Source organism: Pelecanus crispus, chromosome 1, assembly GCF_030463565.1.
Source record: "Pelecanus crispus isolate bPelCri1 chromosome 1, bPelCri1.pri, whole genome shotgun sequence".
NCBI classification, from domain to species: domain Eukaryota; kingdom Metazoa; phylum Chordata; class Aves; order Pelecaniformes; family Pelecanidae; genus Pelecanus; species Pelecanus crispus.
The window spans coordinates 99,487,974-99,514,451 of record NC_134643.1 but is presented as its reverse complement, the minus strand read 5'-3'; the positions used below and the strand labels follow the sequence as shown (position 1 = coordinate 99,514,451).

The window sequence follows — 26,478 nt, the reverse complement described above, 5'->3', positions numbered from 1 at the left end:
ACTTTTGAGGCTCTAAATCATTTTTCTAACTCTTCCCTGGCCTCTCGCCAGATTTTTAGCAATCTTTTTAAAAAGTAGGCATTAGAAATGGACAAAACATGACTGCCGTGACGCCTCTGTCAATGGTAAGCACAGAAGATGTAATACTACTATTTTGTTTGCACTTACGCATTGAAGGACCCCAAGTGCTTTGCACAGCAACATTACAGCAGGAGAGGGAACTCCCACAGTAGCTTACACTCTCTGCTCCTATAGATCTGGGCTTATGTTGTGTGTATTAAATAAGTACATCTGACTGTAGACACACAGTAATAGGACTGTGATGGAATCTAATACAGCACACCTCTAGATCTTATTTAAACTAGAGACAAATTTAACACCAAGGATTGGAATCTTCTTCTGATTTATTGGTAAATATTCAAAAGGCTTGGAACAAGAACTAGCCCTTAAAAGCTTCATTAGTAACCTTCTCTGTTTCCCAATGAAATAACCCACTAACAATTCATTTTTTAATCTAATAACCCAATTTTTAAGTCATTTTGGGTTAAAGTAGGTATCTGTCCTGGTTTCGACTGGGACAGAGTTAATTTTCTTCCTAGTAGCAGGCATAGTGCTGTGTTTTGGATTTAGTAGGAGAAGAATGTTGATAACACACTGATGGTTTAGTTGTTGCTAAGTACTGCTTATGCTAGTCAAGAACTTTGCAGCTTCCCATGCTCTACCAGGTGCACAAGAAACTGGGAGGGGGCACAGCCAGAATAGTTGATCCAAACTGGCCAAAGGGCTATTCCATACCATATGACGTCATGCTCAGTATATAAACTGGCGGGGGGTTGGCCAGGGAGCAGCGATCACTGCTCGGGAACTGTCTGGGTATCGGTCAGCAAGTGGTGAGCAATTGCATTGTGCATCACTTGCTTTGTATATTGTTATTATTATTATCATTATTATATTGTTATTATTATCATTACTATTTTACTTTATTTCAATTATTAAACTGTTCTTATCTCAACCCAGGAGTTTTTCTCACTCTTACTCCTCCGATTCTCTCCCTCATCCCATCGGGGCAGGGGGAGTGAGCAAGCGGCTGCATGGTGCTTAGTTGCTGGCTGGGGCTAAACCACGATAGTATCATTGAATTTCAGATTTTATGTAATACAAGTATTTTTATGTTAGACCATGTCAGTAGTCTTGAATGGAAAAACTTAGGATAAATCCAGATTTATTCCAAACAAATTCAGGTCACTCTTTAATCTCTCCAGTGTTTGTTGCTTCAAACATGAACACTCACGAATCTGCATCGTCTCTATCTGCCACTGTTATTATCACTGTTCTGTGATTTAATTTATTAAGAGTAGAACAACACACATTTGCTCAACATACAGTGCTACTACACCAGCTGGGAACAGCTGAAATTCATGAGAAACAAAGTACAAGATTTACTCAAACCCATTAAGTCACTTGTAAAAGTGAATAATAGACTTATCAGAACTGGACATTCCTTGCCATTTTAGGACTTCAGCATTTCCTATTTTAGACCAAGTCTGGCTCAACGGCTCCAGGCACATACTTATTTTCACACACACTTACCTAGGTAACAGTGGGAAAAGAGGGTTAACAAAGCTAACATTCCATTAGCCTCTTTATAAAAAGACTCAATTTAGTGGGATTGGCATTTAAGTTGCACAAAAAGAATCTCGGTGAAGTAAATCTCCTTTCTCTCTCCAGATTAAAGCTTTAGGAAAGAAAATAAAAATAACCTGCACAATAACAAGAGATTTTAGTGAAGCAAGAATGACAATTCATTTTGAGTTTTATCCAAACAAGGGTCTTAAAACCCTACATGTATCTTGACATAGATGATAACGTTACACTGCTATTTGAAAAAAAACCTACCTTATAGTCATGAAATGCAATCTGTCCTCTTAAAGAGGACAAAAATTAAACTGTGGACATTATCAGAAGATGGGGGACATTTGAACTACACAACTTTTGACGCCTGGTAACCACCAAGGTGAACAGCTCAGATCAGAGCTATTCCACATAAAAAGAAAGGTATTTCAGGTAAGATATATATACTACTTTTTTTTTTTTTTTTTTTTTTAAATGAAGACCCTCATAGTTTTGCCACTCATTTTTTTCCCACTCCACCACTTACAAGAACTTCGCAAGCTACTGGAAAATGTCTGAGAAAAAAAAAAACAGTGGAGTTTCCTTTGAGAATCTGAAGAATCAAGGATTATTATAGGATCTGTGCTGAATTTAACATCAAGTTGCTGTACGCACAAACAAAATGTAGGATGTTCTGTTACCATTATTACTCATCATTTTTTCAGTACATTTTTAGGATACAGGAATTGTGTCAAGAAGACATCTACATATGCTTTAATAACAGCAAACAAAATGCAATTACTTAAGAATAATCACATTAAGAATACTCTGGCACTCCAAATAGAGAGTTCATCTGCTGAGCAACAACGGTAAGCGTACTTGAAATGAGCATGTCGCCAGAGAAAGGGACAATCAGACTACTGTTTTCTTCACTACTTTTATTTTTATATAGTTACAGTTGGACCTCCACTCCCGCCCTGTACTGAAGACCTGTATAGCATACAGGAGAATCTTTCCTTAGCTGTGCTTTGTAGCAGTACTATCAGCAGTAAATTTACTAGAACAGGTCCCTGATGGCTGTTTTTCTACTGCGGTAAGGTACACATAGCACTCCTCAAAGTTTGGCAGGGTTTCCTTGATATGAAGCTCAGGAAAACACAACTCTGATAACAGAATTACTAAAATTAATTTCTTTACCTTATTTGAGATTCCTGTAAATAATAAACACTTCCTTCTTTTCATCACTTCTCGTAAGACTCAAAACCCACATGTACAAAGCAGTGTATGATGTATTCAGGCAAGGTCCTACCCTGCCCAATATCCAACTGAATTATGAGTTTTCTAGGGCTATAAAAAAACTTAACTAGTACCATACACCTAGTAGTTACTCTATGCTCAGAGCAGGTAAACAAGGAGAAATTTTAAAAGTAACAAAAGTACCAACAATATACCCAAGTTCTACACAAGACAATAGCTTTCAAATACCAATAATAAAAGCTCCTACCTATCTCTGTCCTGGTGGGGCCAATCCCATTGTGAACTCTTAAGTAACTGGAATGACAAGAATCTGAGTCATCAATATCAAAATCGCCAAATTTGAGCTGAACTCGCTGCCCAGGCTTTACACGAATTTCCCATTCACAAACTGTGCTATTCGGAGAGGTCTGTGGGTAGTTTATTGAAGCAAGAGTTCCACTTTCAGGGCCCAGAAGAGTGTGTCCACATCCATCACCTACAAAAGAACAAAAATACATCAGCTATGCGTGTTCATCTTCAAAGATTCACTGGTGATTTAGTCATCCTGGTTTTCAGCAGTGGTATAAGATTTGCTGGGTTTTTAACCATATTAATCATGTTGCAAGAAAACTCCACGGTAAGTCACATGCAGATGAAACGGCAATTGTGAGAAAATAGCATTCAACTAATGTTGCCTAGTGTTTAGCTTCTCATCACAGGTGACCAGAGAGCTGCTACAACTTGCTCAATGAGACAAAAATTAATCCATAATGACTTTAAAAATTGCACAGACAGTACAGAAAGTGTCCCTGCTATTTCATCTTCCCTCAACACCTATGTACAGAAGAAAACAGGTTCTGAAAAGGAGGGAGAAACCCAACAACAAAATAAGAGCACATCAGTTTTGCTGTTGTTACTGTATTCACAACACGATGAAAAAGAACAGAAGTGGAAAGACAATGGACAGCAAATACTCTAGTGAAAATAACTGCCAGGTCTGACCATCATCAAACTGCCAGTGCATTGTTTTCTACTGTACCTCAATTTTAATGCTGTAATTAATTCTTACAGCTCTTCAGAGAACATGCTCAATTCTTCTGGATTTGTACAAGAAATTAAATTGTAACTCCAACCTGGAGCCCTCTACCTAACATTTGAGTATTAATTTTAAACAGCAGTAACAATACTACAGAAGACTTGTTTAACAAGTGGAAAAAATAGCACAAATGGTGTATTCTCAAAATCAAAGTATAAAGAGCAAACTGATAAATATATTAACTCAACAGCTAGACATTAATTTCCCCAAGTATACAGTACAAGAAGTGTAAGAATTTGCGTGTTGCTTTGGAAATAGGAATGTTCTTTAAGCACCATCCACCATCACTGGCTCTCTATAAATTACTGTATCAAGATGAAACAGATGTCCTGAGCACAAGGACACATCCAGCAAAATTAACACCTGCAACAACATAAGCCCCACAAAATAAGCCCCATAACATCTCTGATTTATTTTTGTTAGCACTGGAGGCTAAAAAGCCTATTTATTGAATTTACTCCCATGAAATGAGTAGGCCAGGAACCGCATTATAATTTTCAAGATTGGACACTAGAAGGTCCAGAGGTCTTTTGGAAGAGATCTGTACATATTATTGTAAAAGCAATCAGGATCTTTCAGGATCTTGAACAAAGCAATGTAAGCAAAAATAGCAAAGACAAAAATCAGATTAGATATGCTGCTAAAAAACCATCTTCAACACCACTGCAAATACATTTATTATCTGTAGGTCCATTTTACCCTTAAAAATTCATGCCTGTGTACACAGTTCCTACCAAGCGATTATGACGTTTCACATTACGTCAAGATTTCACACTCTAGAAATTCTCAACGATCAACATCATTTGTATTGACAGAGGTTTGTTTTGACAGCCAGACATGTCAGTCTGAAAGTGTTTCATATTACATGCTAGTATGTGTAGTTCCTCCACTAAACATGAAAAGGCAAGCTAAGCTTCAGGGACAAAAACTGCACACGTATTTAAGAATTTTAACTAAACTTCAAAATTTTTAAATGTAGTCCATGCAAGACTGAATGGAAAAAAAAAAAGGAAGAGTAAGTCCAATGCACAGAAGTGATGGATGAAAAAGCCTGTGGTACTTAACTAGGTCTGATTGATCTGTTTGCAAAAGCACCTGATTTCTAGTAAAAAAACCTATGCTCTATCTGAGCACACTGAAAGTTGCATGTTCTAAAAGCTAAAGTGCTGCTGCTATATACAGAATCACAAACAGATGCAAACTGCAGCTTTTTTTCTTTCTTGTTAGCAGTCTTGAATCAAAACATGCATCTTCTTTGGAGAAGGTAACTGGAATAGCTGCTTCAGCAAAATCAATTCTATTTGTAAAGCTGTTGTTTAGCCACGTTTTTCTTCATCCAATTTGAGCAATTTGCTTTAAAACGCTTTGTTCCATCCCATAACAAATATTTCCATTTGGGTGACGGTTGATAAATTACTTTCCTAAATTACTGTTGTTTTAACACAAGACACAATTGTCCACTGTTACAAAGAGGTAACTTAAGCCGTATGTTTTGTGTATCATTTTAATCCTGGTTTCTTGCCAAAGGCATGTTATAAACCTAAGAGTAAGTGAAAGATTTATCATTCAAAACCTGCATGGCCTTGGTTTAGTAGTTAGTAAACATTTAAATGTCAGATTCCTTATTAGTCACAATATGCCTAACAGTTAAGAAAAAACACCAATTCCTTTGCTAGTAAACTGGCTTTTCACAGGGAAGTACTCACACACATTACAAAATACATGGAATTTATTATAGTAACAACAATAAAAACAATAAATATATACTAGGTCTTTATTCACGGTGATATCTGCAGCTAGTATTTCAACACTCTTTATACTGCAGACATATAAAATTAATTCTCACCATAAGCAGCAGGTTCAGGTTATGTCCTAAATAAAAACAACGAGCCAGCTAACCAGTTCTATGCTCTTCCTATCCTGTGACAGGATCAGCAACCATTTACTCATTTACAGATTGAAAATACTATGCAGCTACACTAATACAGTGGCCTTTTGAACATGAAATCATAGTAGCTTTTGCCTGTATGGGCAGATACATTGTTCTGAGTGCATTTTAAGGAAAATAACAATGGCTGCACAAACTAGAATACTTGGTAGTTAATTTTTCCTCATTTCAATGGGCCTGTTACTGCAATGCAGTAACCACACAAATGCTATTTCTTACAACCAGAAATACCAATAATGCACACAATCATGTATCTTTGATTCTTCCCCACACTTACGCACCTTAAGCCTATGCTGCTGGCAGTCAAAGACAAAGAAGCACTTGGGTCTCTTTGTTGACCCAAACTGTACTTAAACTGTAAATTTCTCCAATTAGAAGTAGAAACGATCATGCCTAACATTCATTTAAACCATCCTCTTCACTAGTTTACTGTTCAGCTGCCTCAAGCATGAAACAACATGAGCACTGCATCTGTATGATGAACAGGGCACACCTTTCTGACGAGAAAAGCGAACTAACTCCAAAAACACTCTTACACGTTTAGATGATAAAATGCCAATGAAATATTTTAAGTTTTAAAAAGACATTGAGACTTTTCTTTTAAACACACATCACTAAGAAATGTCAAATTTCCCCTTTAGCTTGGAACAGTCAGTCTTGCTTCTAATGGCTACATAGAAAAACTGTCGAATCTGTCTCTCACAATTTAATGGAAATGCAAATCTCAAATCTCCCTTTTGTTGTAGGCTTTCTTGAAAACATGTGTGGAAAAATACTCATCTAATCTATCCATAAAGATGCTGTCAAACCACACTAGAAAAGAATGGAAAGGAAAAGTTGTGCTGAACTGCATCTACTGTGAAGCCGATTTTAAGTAGCAGCTCATTCTGACAGGACATTTTAGATCTCATTTTGTTGTGTGTTTCACTTAGGTTAGTGATAGCAGAAGTGCCAGACACTTCATGCCTGAAGAATTTAAAGATTACAATTGCATGTCCGGCATGCAATATACAGTCTGCCAAGGGCAGCAGCATCATTCGGGAGCTATTTGGAAATTTCTAAAAATCACACTTCCAGTGAAACTTGCAGAACAATGAAACCTCATTTTATTTTATTGGTACTATAAAAGGGTAGTTCTTGAGTAAGTGGTGCTTCATCATTTCTGCCAAAGTTGTATAAATACCACCGATCGACTCCAGAGACACACATATACATCCTGTATCGGGAGCAGTCTGCAATACTCAGCAGTTTCTCCAAGAAAAAGAGAAAGTACAAGTCTTTGCAGTACAGCCACATACATAGGAGCATTACCTACGTCATTCATTTGGAAGTCATTTCTTAAGTGCCACAGAATCTTTTGCTTCTGTTAATCTGTGTGCATGAGAGTGGAATATCTGAGAACACATAGAAGAGACAGATGTTAATTCCTAAATCAATTATTCCTGAATAGGCTGACAACTTCTGTTGTCAGTACACAGCTGAATGAGTCTCTCTCGTGCTTTCTTTCAGCCCTCTCTGTCACACAACAGACCTACTGCACTTGCAGAACAGATTGAGCTCTTTGCAGAAGCACCAGATCACTTGCACATACACATTCCACCTGACATTTGCTGGAAGGTCTGCAGATGTGCACTGAATTTCATCTGTCCTGAGGACCATCTTCACAGCAAACATGAATAAGCTCGGCTCTTCACCAAAACGTGTGTTGGAAACATGGGCGCCTCTTAAGAAGCCGGTAGAGGAAAGCAGACTGCTGTCGTCAGGAGAACCATTCATCTCTTCTGCAGGCGCCTTCGAATGCGGTCCGGATGAATTATCCTGACAGATTACATATGACCCCCGGGCTACGGCACGCCGATGTCTGATGCAATCATGCAGGTGATTTAAAACGATTTCTCATACCCAAGTTCTTTACATCAACAAAATACAGAACTTGAACCAACACAAACATACCAAAATGCACTGGATAAGAAGAAAATGTGAAATTTAATAAAATGTGAGGATACTGCGCATGCAAAAGTGGGTGCTAAGTACTCTATTAATACCCACAAAAAAGATTAATTATTCTTTATAGCTGTTGAAGTCAATTAATCAGAACTTCCCCCCCCCCCCGAGATTGGCTGCTGTTAGTGACTGCTAATCTTGTTCTCACTACCAAAACATGTTAAAAATTAATCTTTAAGACTAGAGAATGCTTTCCCATTCCTTACTTGGAGAAAAGAGAATAATAAAGACATCAGACAGTTTAAGATTACAGTCTATGAGGCATAACTGATGCATATCAAAACACTGATCTCAATTTTAACACGTGGCACTGCCCTTTGAACAGACTCAATTTAACCAGTGGGTTTCCTGAGAAGATTTTACATATATAAAGCTACGATTTTCTCTAAGTTTGTGACTACATAGAGGATGGAATTAAATCTTTCTTAAGAATAGGTAGAATCAAATCTATTACAGTTACATAAGCAAAAAGATATTTTAAAGCATTCATTTTAAGTCATTTAAAGCATTCATCCAAATACACAACTCTTTCTGATTCAATGCACTACTATAAGTTCTCTTCTGTTTAGCTCCTGTACTCTGCATTTCCCTGCTCTTTATCAGTGTGCCACTAAAAGACACTGTATCTACTTTTTGCTTTTCTCAGTGCGGGTAAGAAAGTTTACACAACCAACAAAACAGTTCCCCAAGTAAGAAGCAGTGAGGAATTAACACCATAGAGACATCAAATTCTAAACAGTTTTTTCAGGTATTTTCAAACGCCCTTATTGGTGTCCTCCAAACTCATTGCTGTTCCCACCAAAGTCCACAGGACAGAATCTGCTCCTCTGCCAGAATTAATTTTCTTAACAAGCCAACAAGCATACAGTCCACCTTCATCTTTATGCCATTTACTCGCCTCAGTAACACATGGGTTTGAGCATTTCATCCCATTACAGATGTTTCACAACATAAAATACCCCGCACTTCCACAAGTGAGGCCACAGCTCAATAAACACTTGAAGGCACTTTAAATTAGCGCAGCCACAGACAAAAGCAAGCCTTGTCTGCCTCTCGCTTCTGGCCACTTGTTCTCACACCCTTCCTGGTACTGGAGGTAAACACTTCTGCAGCCACATGGTAAACCAGACCAGGGACTTCAGATAAAACTAGGTGTTAGTTTTAACCCAGAGCAATCCCCCAATTTATTTTAGTGCACAGACGCAGTAGTGCCTTCCCTGACAGAAGGACAGGACAATGTAAGAGTAGGGGAACACCAGCAACTGCTTCTTTCACCAGCACTGCCAGCCCGTGTTTGCATTTTAAGCAACCTTGAATCCCACCCAGAAATGATTGGGAAACTACCCCTCCCGTGGGAAGACCAGTCACACAGGAGTGGCACGCAGGCTTCGGGAACTGAGCTGGCTGAAGAGGAACCAGTGCCCCTGCCCATTCCCACAGCCCAGGGTTAGATTTCAGCCAACTCACCGCTCTGAGGCAGCTCATTGTGCGACTGCCAGTGGTAGGGCAAGGAAAGGAGGGCAGGTGGGATTAGGGTTGTCTCAGCTTGGATTGATTTACTTGCTGGGGGGCACCCTTAGAAGGGTAATGAAAGCACAGGTTGAGGTTTAACAAAGGTAGCAGCAGGACAAAAGTTAAAGCACAATAAGCATTTTGCCTTTCAGAATGTTGGCAGCTCAGTAATGGCAGGGGGAGGAGACGGAGGCTGATTCTTGCTCTTAACAGCAAAAGTACAAAATTTAAGATGCCATTACAACATTTTACTGTTTTCATTTACAACGCTAGCCACATGCCAGGCTAGTGATAATTAGCACTTTATTATTTTCATCTGTACACACAGCTTTTCAATCTCCATCTCTGGAAATGCAGCCTTAGCTTTCAGCCACTGAATTTTACACAAAAGAGTAACAGTTAGCCTTGCTAAAATTAACATCCAAAAAACGGTAACATTTTAAAACAAATTATCTCAAATATTAAATCGTCAGAGCAGGTAAGTCATTTGCTTCTTCTGCTATCATGTACTAACCAAACTGACTACTTCAAAAGAACAGAAAAGAAAGATCAGCTGTGTAAGACTGTGTCACAGAGCTTTTGCTTACTGATGTCAGGGAAATGATGTGAGTGAGTCCTCAGGAACAGCTATGACTTGCTTAAATAGTATGCAGGCAAAGGCAGCCTACAAAGACAGGCTAGCCATGGTGAAAAGTGATTTACATGAGGACTCTGTAAAGAGGGCTCTGTGTTCAATGGTACATAACACAGAAGCCCTCCTGATCTGCTGCCCATGCTGAATTGCAGTGACAGCTCAAGTTCTATGTTGTCTTTTGTCTGGCACATGCAGCTTGCCCGCTTCCCAAGACATATCATTTACTTAGCGAGCTGCACCAACACTTTCATAAAAATAAACACTGCTGTGCTTCAGTGCTCTAACTGCTACAGAGCAGAAACACAGCTGATGAAGTAAATGAAAAATAACACACAGATGGTCACGCAAAACTCTATGAGAATAAGCAGTAGTCACGGTCAGAATAGGCTTCAAATCTCTTGGAAGGTCTTCAAACTCTGCACCACGCCAGGACCAAATGAAATTTCACAAGCCTTACAATGTCAACAAAGCAGCAAAAAATTCTCCAATCATACCAGTAATTCACATGCTAAATTAACACTACAGTCAACTTTTTCTCTCTTCCATTATCAGTTCATAAATGAGACGGCACAGCCTACGCGCAGATCCACGGTGGCATACACTGATCTAAATACCAGCCGCTGCAGTACCATCTTGCCTTTTATAAACAGCTGCAACTTCCCGCTCTGCCTGCTGCCAGTGCTTACCGTACCCTTGTTGAGCTGTAGGGCAGTTTTATACCCAGGTTACCACCCTATCTGCCTTTACTGAGTGTGGGTACGGGTCTGGGTCAACAGGGGTCTAACAATCACTGGAGCCTGCACAATGGAGAGGACACGAGGTAGGGACAGGGAGGAAAGGGTGAGACAGTAGCAGCCAGTGGTAAAAATCGTGTTTGGCTACTGGGAAATCAACAGAAGCTGGCAGGAAGAAAGCTGATGGTTTGGGTACCTGAACAAAGAACAGTGGGGCATCTAGATACTTTCAAAAAGAAAACCTCAAAAAACAGTTGGAATTATTTGCACCCTGTAGCTGCACCAAGAACAGTTTCAAACCTTCTAAATATCAGTTTCTAACCCTCTTTAAAGTTTGTCATCCAACTGATGAAACAGTAACACTCCACATCTCTACACCAGTACTTCCGTCTGCCTGTGTAGGCGACACACAGCATCATCCTAATTTCTAACACTCCTTTTCAACTCTAATTTCAAAACTACAATGGGGACTGTTTGGCATTTTCCCATTGTGAACAACATGGCTTCATTCTAGCATCATGAAATATAATACACAATCTGTTCTAAAAGGTAATTCATTCCTAATTTGGCCTTGTAGATGTTCCCTTAAAAGGAAGATTCACACTTGTGACCCTCTACAAATACAATCAATAAAACAAACATTATGTACTACTGAATAATAAGCTGATTAACTAGGAAGATGACAGTAAATTTACACACTTGAGTCACTGGGTTTTAAGTGCCAAAATTATCACAAAACTATAGCAAAAGCACATGTGAAGCTCCAGTAAAAACTATCTGTGAACTTTAAATTTGCCCATCAGCTGCTCTAACTTCTTCACAGCATGAAGAAAAGGATGCTTTGTGTTAATAGAAGTGGAGACCTTGGAAACAGTTCTTTAAAAATGAAGAGAGAAAGTAATGAAAATGCTTTATTTGACATTTTCAAATATACTTGAGAAAAAGATAAAAACTGATCACCACTGGACTTCATATGTACATGTTCAGAAGCATTAAATTTAATGGATCTCTCTTTCCACCCTTGTCATACTGAGATGTATTTTGAGACCTGTATACAACAGCATAAAAATAGAAATTAACAGATAATGTGGTTCCAGGGCTTCCTGGTTTCACAAAACTCATGGACCTGTAAAAGAAAAATTAAGCACCAGTGGCTTCTTTCCACCACGCAGAACAAGGTAAGATGTTTTCCCCCACATCTCAAGCATTTTGGAGCAAAGTTAAAATGACCAGATATGGATTTAACTGGCTACAGTCCTGCTAAAGATGCAACAGCTGCCAACTACAAAAACCTCTGTGGACTTGCTGGCAAACATAAGTGCACAACATATACCACATACATGCTAGATCACTACAGTAAACTATCAGAGTCAAAATCTCCTAACTCTGAGAAGTAACCAAGCAACATTGCACCACTGTAATTCACCTTCTGTTTCCATTGCTTTCCTAATTCATCTTTCCACTCAAGATACTGAGGATCTTTCACCTGCCTCATTCCTGTGGGGTTTCTCTACACAAAAAACATTTACGTCCACACAGCTATACAAGTGGCTTGTCTTGCCAAGTCTTATTAATATGCCACTTTCGTTTCACCTCAATATAAAACTAGAAGTGCAAAAAATAGAACATATAAAGAGAACTGTGACAAAACTGCTGAAACAGTTCAGTGTTCCTATCCCTTCACCAGGTACTGATGGAAGCATCAGTATCTAAAGCTGCAACCAGGCATGGAAACAACTACTACTACTACTCCTCCAAGAAACGGCAATTAAGAGACCTGAAAAGATTTCCTCTTCACAGAGCAAGATTGGAGGTCTTAGGATTGCCCAATCTAAGTCTAGGAAAACCACAAATGGATGACTGAATATGAGGAGAAAATGGCATTTAGGGATGAAAAGTAATTAACCTTTTGCAAATCCGGAATAATTTTACAATTTTTTTTTTTTAAAAAAAAGCTTTATTTTCAAGCTTTGTTTAAATGCCAGACCAAGATAAACAGTATTGGTGTAATATGACTGACAGCGTCACTCTGGGAAGCTTTTACAACATCACCTTCTCTGAAACTGGGACAGTAAAGTTATCTGCTCACAACCATTTACAGAAGCTTACCAAGCTTTTCAAGTTCCCTTTTCCACCACTAATAATATTTCTCGAGGATGTATAAAATGGTTATCTCCCACAGCACTTCAAGTAAAGAACCAAGAAAATTAGCGTATTGTTTAAAGGAATAGTTCTATCAGAAGAACCACTATGCGGGAGAAAAGTTAAAAAAGAGAATCCACGTGGTCTCATGCACAATACATCAAATTTCACCACAGCTGATGATCCAAAGATCAGTAGCTGGCAAGATTACTGTTCTGATGGATATTATTTCAATCTTGGATGACAAAACCTCTTCCTTGAACTAAAAGCACATTTGGAAAGAACTTCAAAAATCTGTGAGGAAGGTTTAGAGGGCAGATTAAGAAAGGAAGTTACAAAGTGGAGAGGGCAGTTTAATAGAGCATATAGATCATCTGACCATTAATTTTATTTTCATTTTTCAGTACGTAAATTATGTATAAGTTCTGGAATATGGTTAATAAGGTAGTCTGTAATTTGCTGGAGCTGAATTACGTTTTCACATCATAAAGAATGTAGGAATGTTAAAACGTAATACATTTATTTAAAACTTTTACTGAACAATGAAAAATGTTAACAAAACCAAAGATACCCACACAGAACAGAAAAAAAAAAAGTCTGAAAATATCTGATTTTCCTCTTTTTTTTAATACTACAATTAACAAACCTGATGTAATACAGTGTTGCCAATAGAAGACAAACTTTGGCATAAAGAAAGCACCAGAGAAACATTTCTCAAGAAAAAACCCAAAAAACAAAAATGAAACACACAGAGAAACAAACCAACCAACCTCCAGCGTTTACCTTTCAAAAAGAAAACAGTGCCAAGTTTGTACCTCACTGATCCTAATTTATAGGTCATTTTACAGAAGGATGGATTCACAGTACTGAAGACCAGAAGGGCCCTTTTAAGTATGATTTCTCGTATACCACAACTACTTACAGTTGGCTAGTCATAATTCTAACCAAAGGGAATTTAGGATGTGGCATTAAATTTAACCTTCCAGAAAGTTTTCAGACTTGATTTAAAGGTATCTTGAGAGAGAATTTTTAACTATAGCTAGCATGCTTTAAACACTTGGAGAGGAAAAAAAAAAACAAACCAAACAAACAAGAAACCCCACCAAACCAACTGTTTCTAACTTACTCTTAAAAAATGCACCTACTTTATTTATGGCATATGGGTGAATTCCTTATTATTCAATCCTACTATTGCCAAGAATGACACAACTAAGTTCATAAACTTTATTCAGCTTACACAAAAACATTTACTAATGCAACAGCTATGTATGCTATCGTAATAATAGTGCAGAACTGGAACTTTCCTAATTGTGTTACCCTTCAAAAACAAGATGCATGGAATTTCTATTAATAGGACAGAAGTTCATTCAGTTGAAAACTTAAAACTTAGTACTTTCATTACGATACGAAGAACCGAGGTTCTTAAGATCAGCAGTCAAATAATTGTAAGGCATAGTAACTACCTGAGTCAAAATACAGAACAGCTATTGTACAGAGACCAATGAACAGGCCAAAACATCCTCTTCATGTTATCAAAAATTAAAAGCGAGCACAACTGACGAGTACATATTCAGCTCCCGTTTACACATATTCTGCTTCCAGGAATCATTCTTCTTTAAAAGGATTTACCTTATTAACATGATTACCAATAGCTGCTAAGAATCCTTGCGCTTCTAATGGCTCACGCACTTCGTATTGTACGTTATGTTGTTATTGTAAATGTATTTCTATTGTTTTATACCTAGGGAGGTCAACTCAAATCACAGTCTTACTGCAAACTCGCAACAAAATATTTAGAAGTATGAGTTGTCACTTATTGTCAAAGATAAATATTCATGTGCCTGATTTTCAGGGTATAACTAGTCTTACCAAAGTCAAAGGGATAACTAATGACTGAGCTTCAGCACCCATCAGCTGTTTGCTGGTCTAAGCCTTACAGAATGCTAACTCATGGTAAATTATTTTTATTCCAGTATTTGCAAAGAAAAAAGATTCTAACCCAAATAAAACTGACAATTATAAACATAGAGATTTTGTACGAAATGCCAACAGGAAGTATCCAAATGCCATAAGCAGTAGCAAGTGCCTCTGTATCAATTCCAAGATCAACTGATTGAAATAACTGAGATACCAGTAGCTGAACAGGTATGAACTATCTGCCTTAAACTCATTTTTGAAGAGTTTAGCAACCATAAAGAAATGTTACCCTTTCACAGCTCTTCACCAAGGGAAACTAAGTGGTTATGCAGGGAAACAGCAGAAATAACATGCCCAAAAAGAAACAGCACAGGTTAAATGTTTCTTACTCACCCAAGGGGCAGGGTTTGTTTTCTTTTTCAAACACTAGACAAAGAATTCTTTAAACAAAAGCCATTTTCAAAATCAACACTATTCTGCGGTCCAAATGTCAAATCACTAGCACATTTTCAAGTATAATTTTTAATTCAAATAACACAAAAAGTGTTATATATGTTATTATATATATAAAGCATCAATCTCAAATAGAATATGAATAGCACAGCTCAAGCTGTTTGCCTCAAATAATGGAAGGCAAAGCACGAAGCTTAGCAAAATCTGTTACTTCACAGTCTTACCACATTAATGAACAGGCTTCACAGACAATAACCCACCACTCTGTATAAAAAACAGCACTGAAAATTTTATAGAGCCTATTCTAATGCAAGTTGCTACATTGCCTTTTACGTTAATATTACTACTTCTCCCTCTCCCCACCACCTCAGTTTAGTAACAAATGCACAGTCTATTCTTGGACAATGGTTTCAGCTATATCACTGTTTTCTTTAAAAAAAAAAAAAACAAGGGACCACACATGTTCCATAATATTTGATTAAAGAAATTAATCTAAAAGCAACTCTTAATCAGAAAATGCAGGCAGAGAAGGAAATCCTTTGACTACTAAACAAATTCCAGGTAACCCTAACTGCTTCCCCAAAGCACAAGGTGCAGCTACAAAGGTAGGGGTGACACACAGTAGCTTATTTAAAAACCTTTCAAAATATGGATAAAATAATCAATATAGAAACATTTGCCAATATGTCAAGCAGCAATTCCAACAAAGATTGCATTTGTACTGATGATTATCTGAACTATCAAAGCTGATGCATTCAAGGCACCTCTTAACTAGCTGATGACTGAAACTATACAGAACAGCACTGATCACATTAAAAACCTAATGCATCATTTCCCAGAGTATAAAGCAGGTGGCAGGATTGCAGAAAAGGAGATGGATTATTTTTCTCTTATGTGAATAACATATTGAAAATATTCCTCCAAATCTTGAAAGCTGAACATCTCCATTGCGTAGCAAGAAAATAATTTTCCTAAAGACTGCACTAATTATGCTAGAAGGTCACTGGCTTGAGAGGCACACAGTAACAGCGTACAAGCTTCTGAAAGAACATTTATGTTACCTTTTTAACACAAGCTCAGATACTTCATTTTTATAGCCATGTACACACACACACACATATATATAAAACCAACGTGCATTGTACTGCCTAAATCCAAAGCAAAATACAATAAATTGTGGGATCAAGTATGGGAACTCTGAAGAGTGTTTACACAAAATGGTGATTCCCACTTTCTTTAGAGGAGCAGACTAGGCGAGCACAACCTCAGCAGGCTTCTGAAGATGAGCTGGGCTGAACAGAATCATAGAATCATAGAATCATAGAATCATCTAGGTTGGAAAAGACCTTTAAGATCATCCAGTCCAACCATTAACCTACACTACCAAGCCCACTCTAGACTAATCAAGGGTAGACCAGACTAAACCATATCCCGAAGTGCCACATCTACCCGTTTTTTAAACGCCTCCAGGGATGGTGACTCCACCACCTCTCTGGGCAGCCTGTTCCAATGCCTGACCACCCTTTCCGTAAAGAAATTTTTCCTAATTTCCAGTCTAAACCTCCCCTGGCGCAGCTTAAGCCCATTTCCTCTTGTCCTATCGCTAGCTACTTGGGAGAAGAGACCAACACCCACCTCACTACAACCTCCTTTCAGGTAGTTGTAGAGAGCGATAAGGTCTCCCCTCAGCCTCCTCTTTTCCAGGCTAAACAACCCCAGTTCCCTCAGCCGCTCCTCATAAGGCCTGTGCTCCAGACCCTTCACCAGCTTCGTTGCCCGCCTCTGAACACGCTCCAGCACCTCAATGTCTTTCTTGTAGTGAGGGGCCCAAAACTGGACACAGTATTCCAGGTGCGGCCTCCCCAGTGCCGAGTACAGGGGGACAATCACCTCCCTGCTCCTGCTGGCCACACTATTCCTGATACAAGCCAGGATGCTGTTGGCCTTCTTGGCCACCTGGGCACACTGCTGGCTCATGTTCAGCCGGCTATCTACTAACACCCCCAGGTCCTTTTCGGCCAGGCAGCTTTCCAGCCACTCCTCCCCAAGCCTGTAGCGTTGCATGGGGTTGTTGTGACCGAAGTGCAGGACCCGGCACTTGGCCTTGTTGAACCTCATACAGTTGGCCACGGCCCATCGATCCAGTCTGTCCAGGTCCCTCTGCAGGGCCATCCTACCCTCGAGCAGATCGACACTCCCACCCAATTTGGTGTCGTCTGCAAACTTACTGAGGGTGCACTCGATCCCCTCATCCAGATCATTGATAAAGATATTGAACAAGACTGGCCCTAAAACAGAGCCCTGGGGAACACCGCTCGTGACCGGCCGCCAACTGGACTTAACACCATTTACACCATTTATCACTACTCAGAATCAGTACTGTGAGGCAACCTCCCAGAAAGGATGGCTCTGCAGAACACATGTACGTACCTTCTGCCCACCAGACCCACTTAACCACTTCAAATAAGGCTCAGTAACTAGAGGAGGAAAAATAACTTTGCCGAGATTCTTGTTTTCAAAAGCAAAGAATTTTCACCATTTTTAGGTCTATACTTCCAATACCAGCTCACTTTCCCCCAGGAACAGCATTTCTCCACATGATTTTCTAGAGCACTGCTCCTCCTCACCACGTCTATCTTCAAGGTGCAATGCTGGGAAGTGACAAGGAGCATCAGAAAACCTGAATCAGGAGACATGTCAGCTAAGCCTAGCCAACCCCTGAGTCTGGTCTTGAAAAACTATTTCTGAACTTCTCAGCACACGGATGAAGGGGATTTGCCACAGCACTCCTGCCTACACGGTACCCATCCCCGAATCCCCAAGAGTCTGTATTCTGCACAACTGCATCTTCAAAACACTCTGCATTCCTAAGTAAAACTGTCCTTTTAGCAAAACCAAATAGTTCAATTGAGCACTGCCCACCCCATCGTAAAAGACTTACCCTACTGTTAATTTGAGGGATAATAAATCTCTCATCCAAAGAGCTGGGGGCCTTTTTAATCAAAATAATTCCTTATGGGTTTGGCTGTGACTCTCTTCCTCCCAGATGAGCCCAGCCAAGGACAATGGATACAAAGGGCAATGAGACACCACCCAATCTAATTTAGCAAGAGTAGAAAATGCAACTATGTGTGAAGGGCAGCACATGACAATTGCTTGTATGGCAGACTGTTTTGTGCTTTATATTCACATGCTAGCAGCTCTCTGCAGCAGGAAGAGACACCTGCAATGGGCTACCTTGGCAACTGGAACCCTTGTCAGTCCCCTGTTCCAAAAGGAAAGCATCTCCTCCAGGGTATCTAGGGAGAAGCTATACCCTGTCCCTCTCTCCCCCACTCTTGCCCAGCTAATGGATCTGTAGCTAGAGCCACCTTCTCTTTATCTGCTTCCTTCTCCCCAAATCAAGACACCCGTCTTCCAAACCTACAGTTGGAGGACATTGTTAGATCCTTTCAGGCTTGAAGTTCACAACTGGAAGGTTATCTTAGCAACCAAAAGGGACAGACAGTTATTTTCAAGTCTCAAACAAAGTTTAAGGAAACAAAGTTCACAAAATCACACAGCTAGCTCTAGTCTTCCCACCTGTCCCAGGAACTTCTGAACTTAGCATACTGCAAGCAAAATGCTGCAATTTCACTAACAAAGACACTGAGACACCCCTGTACAGTAAGTGGCCGGGAAGTCACAACAGTCACTACAGCTGTTTGTTTCAGCCACCAACATCTGAATAATCACAAACTATTTTGGATCCTACAGAAAGGCAGAGGCTAGGCAGACGGATAAGCATGTGCCTAATTCTGGACTGACCACAGTCAAAGCCACTGTTGTCTACTGCTTTGCCAGATGGACAAGCAGAGGTGAGACCAGGAGCACTGCAGAGAGAAGGGGAGGGCACACCGAGGAACTGAAGAGGAACAGGGAACACACAACAGATCCAGGAATACCGCAGTTCAATCACAAAACACAAGGCCATGGAAAACCATTTCATTAGGCTCACTGCACACATTAGTTTAGCTTTTCAGATCATGGTAACTCACCACCACGCATTCAAAAATTCTTTATCTCTGCTACACTGAAGCAAACATTTTAAGCTGCAGTGATGAATCACTTTCTTGTACTTTCTTCAACCAGGTTTGATTATGTAACAACATCCTTATGGGCTGGTATTTGTTTAGAACAAAATGTGGCAATCACATTCACAAACAAGCATCCAGAGTTAATTTTTTTTCAGAAAAAGCTGCAACAAATCTGCTTCAAATCACTTGGGTATCCACTTCAGAATCCAAAGTTTATCTTTAACTTAAGGCTTTATTCCAGTTTCATATGCAAATCAGTATCCACTAGGAATCCCGACAGATGACTACTAAACTACATGTGTGATAACAAAATTTTTGTTCCACAGACCCTACAATCTTCATACCTTCAGAATAACTGAGACATTACTCAACTTCCATTTTGATGAAAGCCATGCAACCATTTCCCTCTTAGCTGTCTTACAACGTTTCTCTACATCCAAAAAAAGGTTAAACTTAACTAACAAACAGGCCATACTGACTTTATGTCACTAGCTGAACATCTGTTAAGAGCACTGTTTCTCAAAATGCAATCCACAAAGAGCAGGAAGCTTATATGGTGCTGGCTTGTTTTCATTCACACCCGCTTAATTACATGAAAACCAACTAAAACACTTTAAGTATTTTTCAAATATCAATTTCCTTGCCACCAGGAGCTAGAGTCACTACAGAATTGTTTCAAAATTGCAAGAGCTGACTTGCACAGCCATCGGCTGGACAATCCCTGAAGCATTAGACTATATGAAACACAGCACGGGGTACTTTCCTGTTGAGTCTTTTCCAGTGTTTCTGAAGGTGTTCCACCTCATACAAAATACTCCTATTTTCTAAGACAGTGAGACGCTCAAGTTCAAGACCTTGACCAAAGAATGTTAATTACATACACTGAATGATTTTCAACATTATAGACTGAAAAAAATCCCACTCAAATCCTACAAGATAATACAGTGGGCTACTAAGTGAATATTCACCACAGCAGTACCTGCATTTTTTCATTCCTCAGTTTGCAGCTATCTGGAAGGGGAGGAGGAGGAGAAGAACATTTGACCCAATATTCAAAACAACCTTCACATTGACCAAAACCATACTATTATTTTTAAATCGGTTCATACTAGTGAGGTGCTGTACAGAAAAGCATGTGAGAAATGAAAACACTCTATCTTCAGAACAAGATTTAAATACCACGTAGTATGTGAGGCTTAGAGCTGCTGAACAGCAGAAAAGAAAATGAATAGTTGCTTATTAACAGAGGATCAACCTCCTTAATGTAACGAATGAGGCTAGGTTCCTACATAGTATCACTTACGAAAATACAATACTATTTTTATAAAACAGCTTAAAAGCAACTTTAACTGTGGAATTTCCTAAGCCTTGGGTACTTTCATTGGCAAGAAACATATTCTCTTAGAAGCTTGTGCATATATTTAATGCACTAGTAACGGCTTTGCACAGACCCTTCATGAGCAAGGCAGCAGTTTTATTTCTGTATGGAACTCCTCACCCATTAGAACTATGCCAGCATTTAAAGATACAGGATATGGGCTCCCCAACCTTCTCTGGAATAAGATAAATGAAAATATTTTGGCAAGGAAACAGTCCCTCACAAGCAGAACTTTTCTTAGAAGCTCCAACAGTTTCTCATACTGAAGAGCATTGTATTCAACAACACCAGAGACTGTAACCTTAAAACAAGCTCTGCTTTTTGTTACCAAATAAAATGAAAGTCGTCAATAAAGACATTCCCCTCTTGCTCAAAAGCGATACTTCTGTGCAAATTTTAAGTGTTAACTAGAGGGATGCTGTAAATTGAAATTCTGGGTAGGAGCTCTTCAGCCATTTCTCAGAGTACAGAAAGATAAAAGTGAAGAGCACCAAAAGCCTGCTGTCCACATAGTCCCACTTCTTGGTGCATGGCATCTTGCCACCCCCTCTAGCACGCCTCTGACCACTCACTGAGCCAATTCGACTCAATAATCTGGAGGAAAATTGTGACTCGTCCCCCACCCCACCCCTTCCCAGTTATTTCAGTTTTCTTCTAGAATAACAAACTCAGTGTGCTCACCAAAAGGTCAGACAAGTGTCAGGTCAGCACAAGTATTTGGAGTGTGATGCTCCTACAACATGAACTAACACCTTGCTGCTGCCCGACTCACCCAGCAAGCAGCCTTCAAAAGGCTAAATGTTAAAATTGCCCAATTTCCTCTCAAAAGCAAATGGGTCTTCTCCTCCTCCATTATAACTTAAAACAAAACCAAAACAAACCAGGTATGCCAAATTCTTATTAGCGTTAGCTTCATACATGCATAGGTGTGCTGGTTTCGGCTGGGATAGTAGCTAGTATGGGGCTATGTTTTGGATTCGTGCTGAAAACAGCACTGAAAATACAGAGATGTTTTCATTATTGCTGAGCAGTGCTTACATAGAGTCAAAGCCTTTTCTGCTCCTCACCCCACCCCACCAGCGAGCAGGCTGGGGGTACACAGGGAGTTGGGAGGGGACACAGCCGGGACAGCTGGCCCCAACTGACCAAAGGCATATTCCATACCATATGACATCATGCTCAGCATATAAAGCTGGGGGAAGAAGGAAGGCGGGGGGATGTTCAGAGTTATGGCATTTGTCTTCCCAAGTCACTGTTATACGTGATGGAGCCCTGCTTTCCTGGAGATGGCTGAACACCTGCCTGCCATGGGAAATAGCAAATCAATTCCTTGGTTTGCTTTGCTTGTGTGCATGGCTTTTGCTTTACCTATTAAACTGTCTTTATCTCAGCCCACAAGTTTTCTGACTTTTACTCTTCAACTCTCCCCCCCATCCCACCAGGGGGAAGTGAGCGAGCAGCTGTGTGGTGCTTACTTGCTGGCTGGGGTTAAACCACGACAATAGGAACATACTTAAAATTAAATGCAATTAGCTGGGAATAAGATTAAAAGGTAAGTCAATGTGACTAGCTTGCTCTATGGACACATCTCTGACTTTTTTCCATTCAAAAAATTAACCAAAATGTATGCTTAACAGTACAGTGCATATATCTCTGATACCCTTTGCGCATTTAAATACAGCACCTCTGACATTCAAACATATTTCCATCTCTTTTTCAGATGTACAAAAAGAAAAGGTTTTGTGAAAACCGAGTTGAGTTTCTGAAATGAAGCAAGACCAGGGCAAGAAGCAAGCGGCATTGAAAACCATAAAATTTCTCTCCTCAACCCGTATATTCCCAGAAGTGAGTTTCAAGATGCTGTCAAAACATTCACCCCCACCACTTTCTCCCAAGCATATGATCAAAGCGACAGTTAATGTGGCATCCTCCGATCCTCCGCCATGAAGTGACCAAACTGTGCCTCGTAATTTTCAACATGCTAAATAAAGCCTAATCGGTAATTCCACCCGAGGAGGAGAAATTTCACCGACTTCTCTAAACAAACAAAAAAACCCATGTTGTCTATCACACGTTCCGGACTCTCACCCCTATACACGCTTCTACACGCTCTTGGGCGCGTGTAAGTTTATTTTCACAGCAAGAAGAATCTCCCCTTTATCCACCTCCTGGCTCACGCCACTTCACAGACAGCCTGCGGAGGACAAACCCGGGGGTGACCCGCGGCTCGGGCAGCCTCCCCCAGAACCGGGATGTCCTTCAAGACGACACCACCCCCCACCCCCCCCCCCAGCCTTCGGACCGCCCTTGTGCCCCCAAGCTACCCCCGCAGCCCAGCGTCTCCCCCCGGCCCGGTCGCGCCCCGCCCGGCCGAAGCCCTCCCGCCCCCAGCTCCCCCTGGGGCCGGAGCTCGGGGGCGGCGGGGAGCAGCCCAGGCCCTGCAAACCTCCCCGCACTTGGGGGCCGTGGGGGCTCCCCGATGGGGCGGGCACCCCACAACGGGGGAGCGGGGAGGAAGAAAAGGGGGTTTCCAAGAACGGGGCTCTTCCTTCCCCCCTCGGTGGCCAGGGAGGGGGCAGGCTCGGGGCGTGGGGCCACATGCCGGGGGGCAGACCAGAGGTGGGGGCTCCCTGTCGCCGCAGCAGAGTCCCGCGGGGCTGGTTTCCCTCGCCCGCCCGGCCGCCTCCCCTCTCCCCGGCCGCCGGGCAGCGCGGCTCGCCCGCCCGCTCTCGCACCCACCTTTCTGCGCCCCGGTGCCCCGCGGCAGCAGCAGCAGCAGCAGGAGCAGCAGGAGGAAGCTGAGGCGGAGCAGCGAGGCCGCCTGCCGGGTCCCCGCGGGGAGCGGCCGCCCCGGGCTCACCATGCCCCGCGGCGTGGCCAGCGCGGCCGGCAGTCCGAGGGCATCGCGGGCTGCGGGGCGGCCGGGCCGGGCCGGGCCGCGTCTCTGCCCTGCGCCCCGCGGCCGCCGGCGGGACGCGCCTGCGAGCCAGCCAGCCAGCGCGCGCCGCCAACCGCCCCCTGCAACCGGCCCAACCGCTTCCGGGTGCGCGGCGCGCGGCCCCCGGCGGCCGGGGGGCTGCCCCGCTTCCTGCCGCCGCTCCCCCCCCCCCCGCCTGCCGCCGAGGGGCTGCCCGGGGAGCCGCGGGGTCCCGGCCGCTCTGCGCGGGGGAAGCCCCCGGCGGCAGCGGCGGCTCCGGCTGCGGCCCCGCCCGCGCCCCGTCCCTGACCGCGCCCTGGGCGCTGCGGGGGTGCGCGGGGCGGGCGGGCGGCGCCGCCTGGGCGGCCTGCGCGGGGTTAACGGCCCCGAAACGGAGCCCCTGGGAGTCGACCCCTACACGTCCTCTTCATTCCACCTCCGTCCTCCTTGAGGAGTTGGCCCCAGAGCATTTCGCTTTTTTGTTTCGAAGTAGAGATTAAGTGAGGCAGAATCGCCCGGAAAAACAAAACTCCTTGGAAACACGAGTGTTGCTGTAGTTAATAGAAGAGGATAAACTGGTGTCGTCGATCTCCACGCAGAAATGCCAGTTCAGCTCTAGAAAAGCAAGGGATTCGCCCCAAAGTCGCAAGACACTGCGATTCTAGTTATCGTCGTCTAGCTTTTGACATTTACAGTGTGTATCAGAGAGGCTTGCTTGAGGAGGCTAAACTCACCCATGGGGAATAAATACTTTTAAGAAAAAAAAAGTAACTTTCAAGTTTTAAAATCACATCAAGAAGGCAAAACAGCACATTTGGAGAGACTAATGGTAGCTGTTACTGTACTGAGCTAGTTCCCCATGGTTGTCAAGAAAGCGTATTTTGGGGGGAAATACACCCTAAGCACTAGGTAGGATCAAAGAATCACCTTTGTAATACCATCATCATCATCATCATGGAAGGGAGCACCTCGTTACGTGTCTTTCAGTGGTAGATGAAATGAATGTATTTTTCGGATGCTGATGAAACGTCGCCATGTCCACGCTTCCATAGCCACAGTCCCAGCCTTGCATCCTCCCAGCAAGGATGGAGGCACGAGAGAAAGGGTGGGAGCCAGACCCACAAGGACATCATTTCACGTTTCTTTCAGCTTCAGAATCGAAACCTTCTCAGCCCTCCACTGACCACACTCACTCTCACCGCAAGGCAGAGGGGATTTGGGACTCCACAGCTTCCAAAGATTGGCCTCTCTGCCAGTGGTTCATCCTTTCTGCTGTGGAAGGGCTGCTGCAAGTCAACCCTGTGTCCTGGTGGTGTCCAGCTCCAGTGGTTCCACTGTAAAAAGTGTCTTAAGGAAGAAATCGCTCTCTACTTCCTCTCCCAGACAGCTCTGTGAAACAGATACTGCTTTCCTGGCCAGCGGTGTCCAGTGCTGACCACACCAAAATGGCAGGAAGAGCATCTCAGGAGTCAGTCTCACCCAGTCCACAGAGTTGCCTGAAGAACTATTTAGAGGATGTTTACTAATGGTTTTAACATTACCGTTCCTCGTTAAGATGCTGAAAACTGAACTACATCCAAGTCTCTGCTCAGGGCTCATTAAAGTTTTTTTCACAAAGAAACATGCAGAGCATTCTCTCTCCTTCTTTGAGCCTAGCAACCATACCACTTGTGCCAAATCATGGAAGAATCCAGAATAGATTTGGTTCATCAGAATAAAGAGAGCAAAATTTTGATGCACATTTTTTACTTGTTTGGCCTACAGTTGTGCCAGAGCTGCCAGGAGGTGGCTTCTCATATATTTAGGGAATGTTAAACATGAGGATTTTAGTACATTTCATATTTTTCCCCTTTTGAAACCTTTTTAGCAACACACGAAGAGACCCCAACGAAAGCAAAGTCAATGGAAGGATATCTCAGATGAGGGTGGTTTAAGTCAGCTTATAAGATGTAATAGTCACCAAGACATCCTGCAACATGTAATGGAAGATGAATCGAAAGTAATTTATATGTGTTCCTTTGTCTTCCATTCACCAGACACAGAAGGTCGTGCCACAGGTCACGTGAAGCAGTTATATCACTACAATAACATCCTTTCTGTACTACAGAGAGCACATTCCTAAGATCACTAATCATTAGTGGTATTTGTTGTGTATTGGAAAAATCACTCCTTGAATAATTTGTGGCTTAGTAGTGCCATGCATTAACAGGAGCATCCTACACATAAATCAATAACAGTCTCTAGTGGACCTGATAGAGGTTTCCTCCTGTGTTACCGTCTGTTGTAAAGGCTGTGTGGGGTGTTTTGTTAGTTTGATTTGACTGTTCTATGGGTTTTTATTTGTTCATCTAAAAAGGATATCTGGATCTGTGAGAGGGTTGTTTTCTAAAAAGGGTGTGAAAACTTGCAGAATTCCTAAAAGCAGCCAGAGGCCAAATTTGCTTAATCTATTTTGGAAGTTTGTCCCAAAGCAACATTCTATGACCACAAACAGTTTATGTGGAGCCCTGGGTTACACATTTTGCAAAGGGAACACCATCCCGACAGAAGTGGTGACAAACTATGAAAGGTTATACACCCTAAAAGCCTTAAAGATTTGTGGAATCTACTGAGCCAAAGAATTAGGAATATGGTTCCATTAGCAATGCAACTGTTTGGATGGCTTGTCTTAATACACGCTTTTTATGCAACAAAAAATCTGAAGAATTAGATAAATCCAGACAGTCTCCCTGGCTTTCAGAATCTTCCTTCTTCTAAGAAGATTTCAGCACAAAATGGGTTTAATTAGACCAGCTACTGAGTACTGTACATTTTGGTCCG

The 26,478-nt window shown here is 41.6% G+C and overlaps 1 protein-coding gene across 1 annotated transcript in view; it reads right to left on the bottom strand.

Moving 5' to 3' along the window:
* DCBLD2 (discoidin, CUB and LCCL domain containing 2) overlaps nt 1-23,604 on the bottom strand; it is a 45,142-nt gene extending 21,538 nt beyond the window's left edge. The window contains exons 1-2 of the mRNA XM_075727584.1: nt 23,481-23,604; nt 3,116-3,343 (exon numbers count right to left, since the gene is read on the bottom strand). Coding sequence (XP_075583699.1) covers nt 3,116-3,343; nt 23,481-23,604 — 352 coding nt within the window. The remainder of the gene's footprint in view (nt 1-3,115; nt 3,344-23,480) is intronic.
* Nucleotides 23,605-26,478: the final 2,874 nt, after the last annotated feature.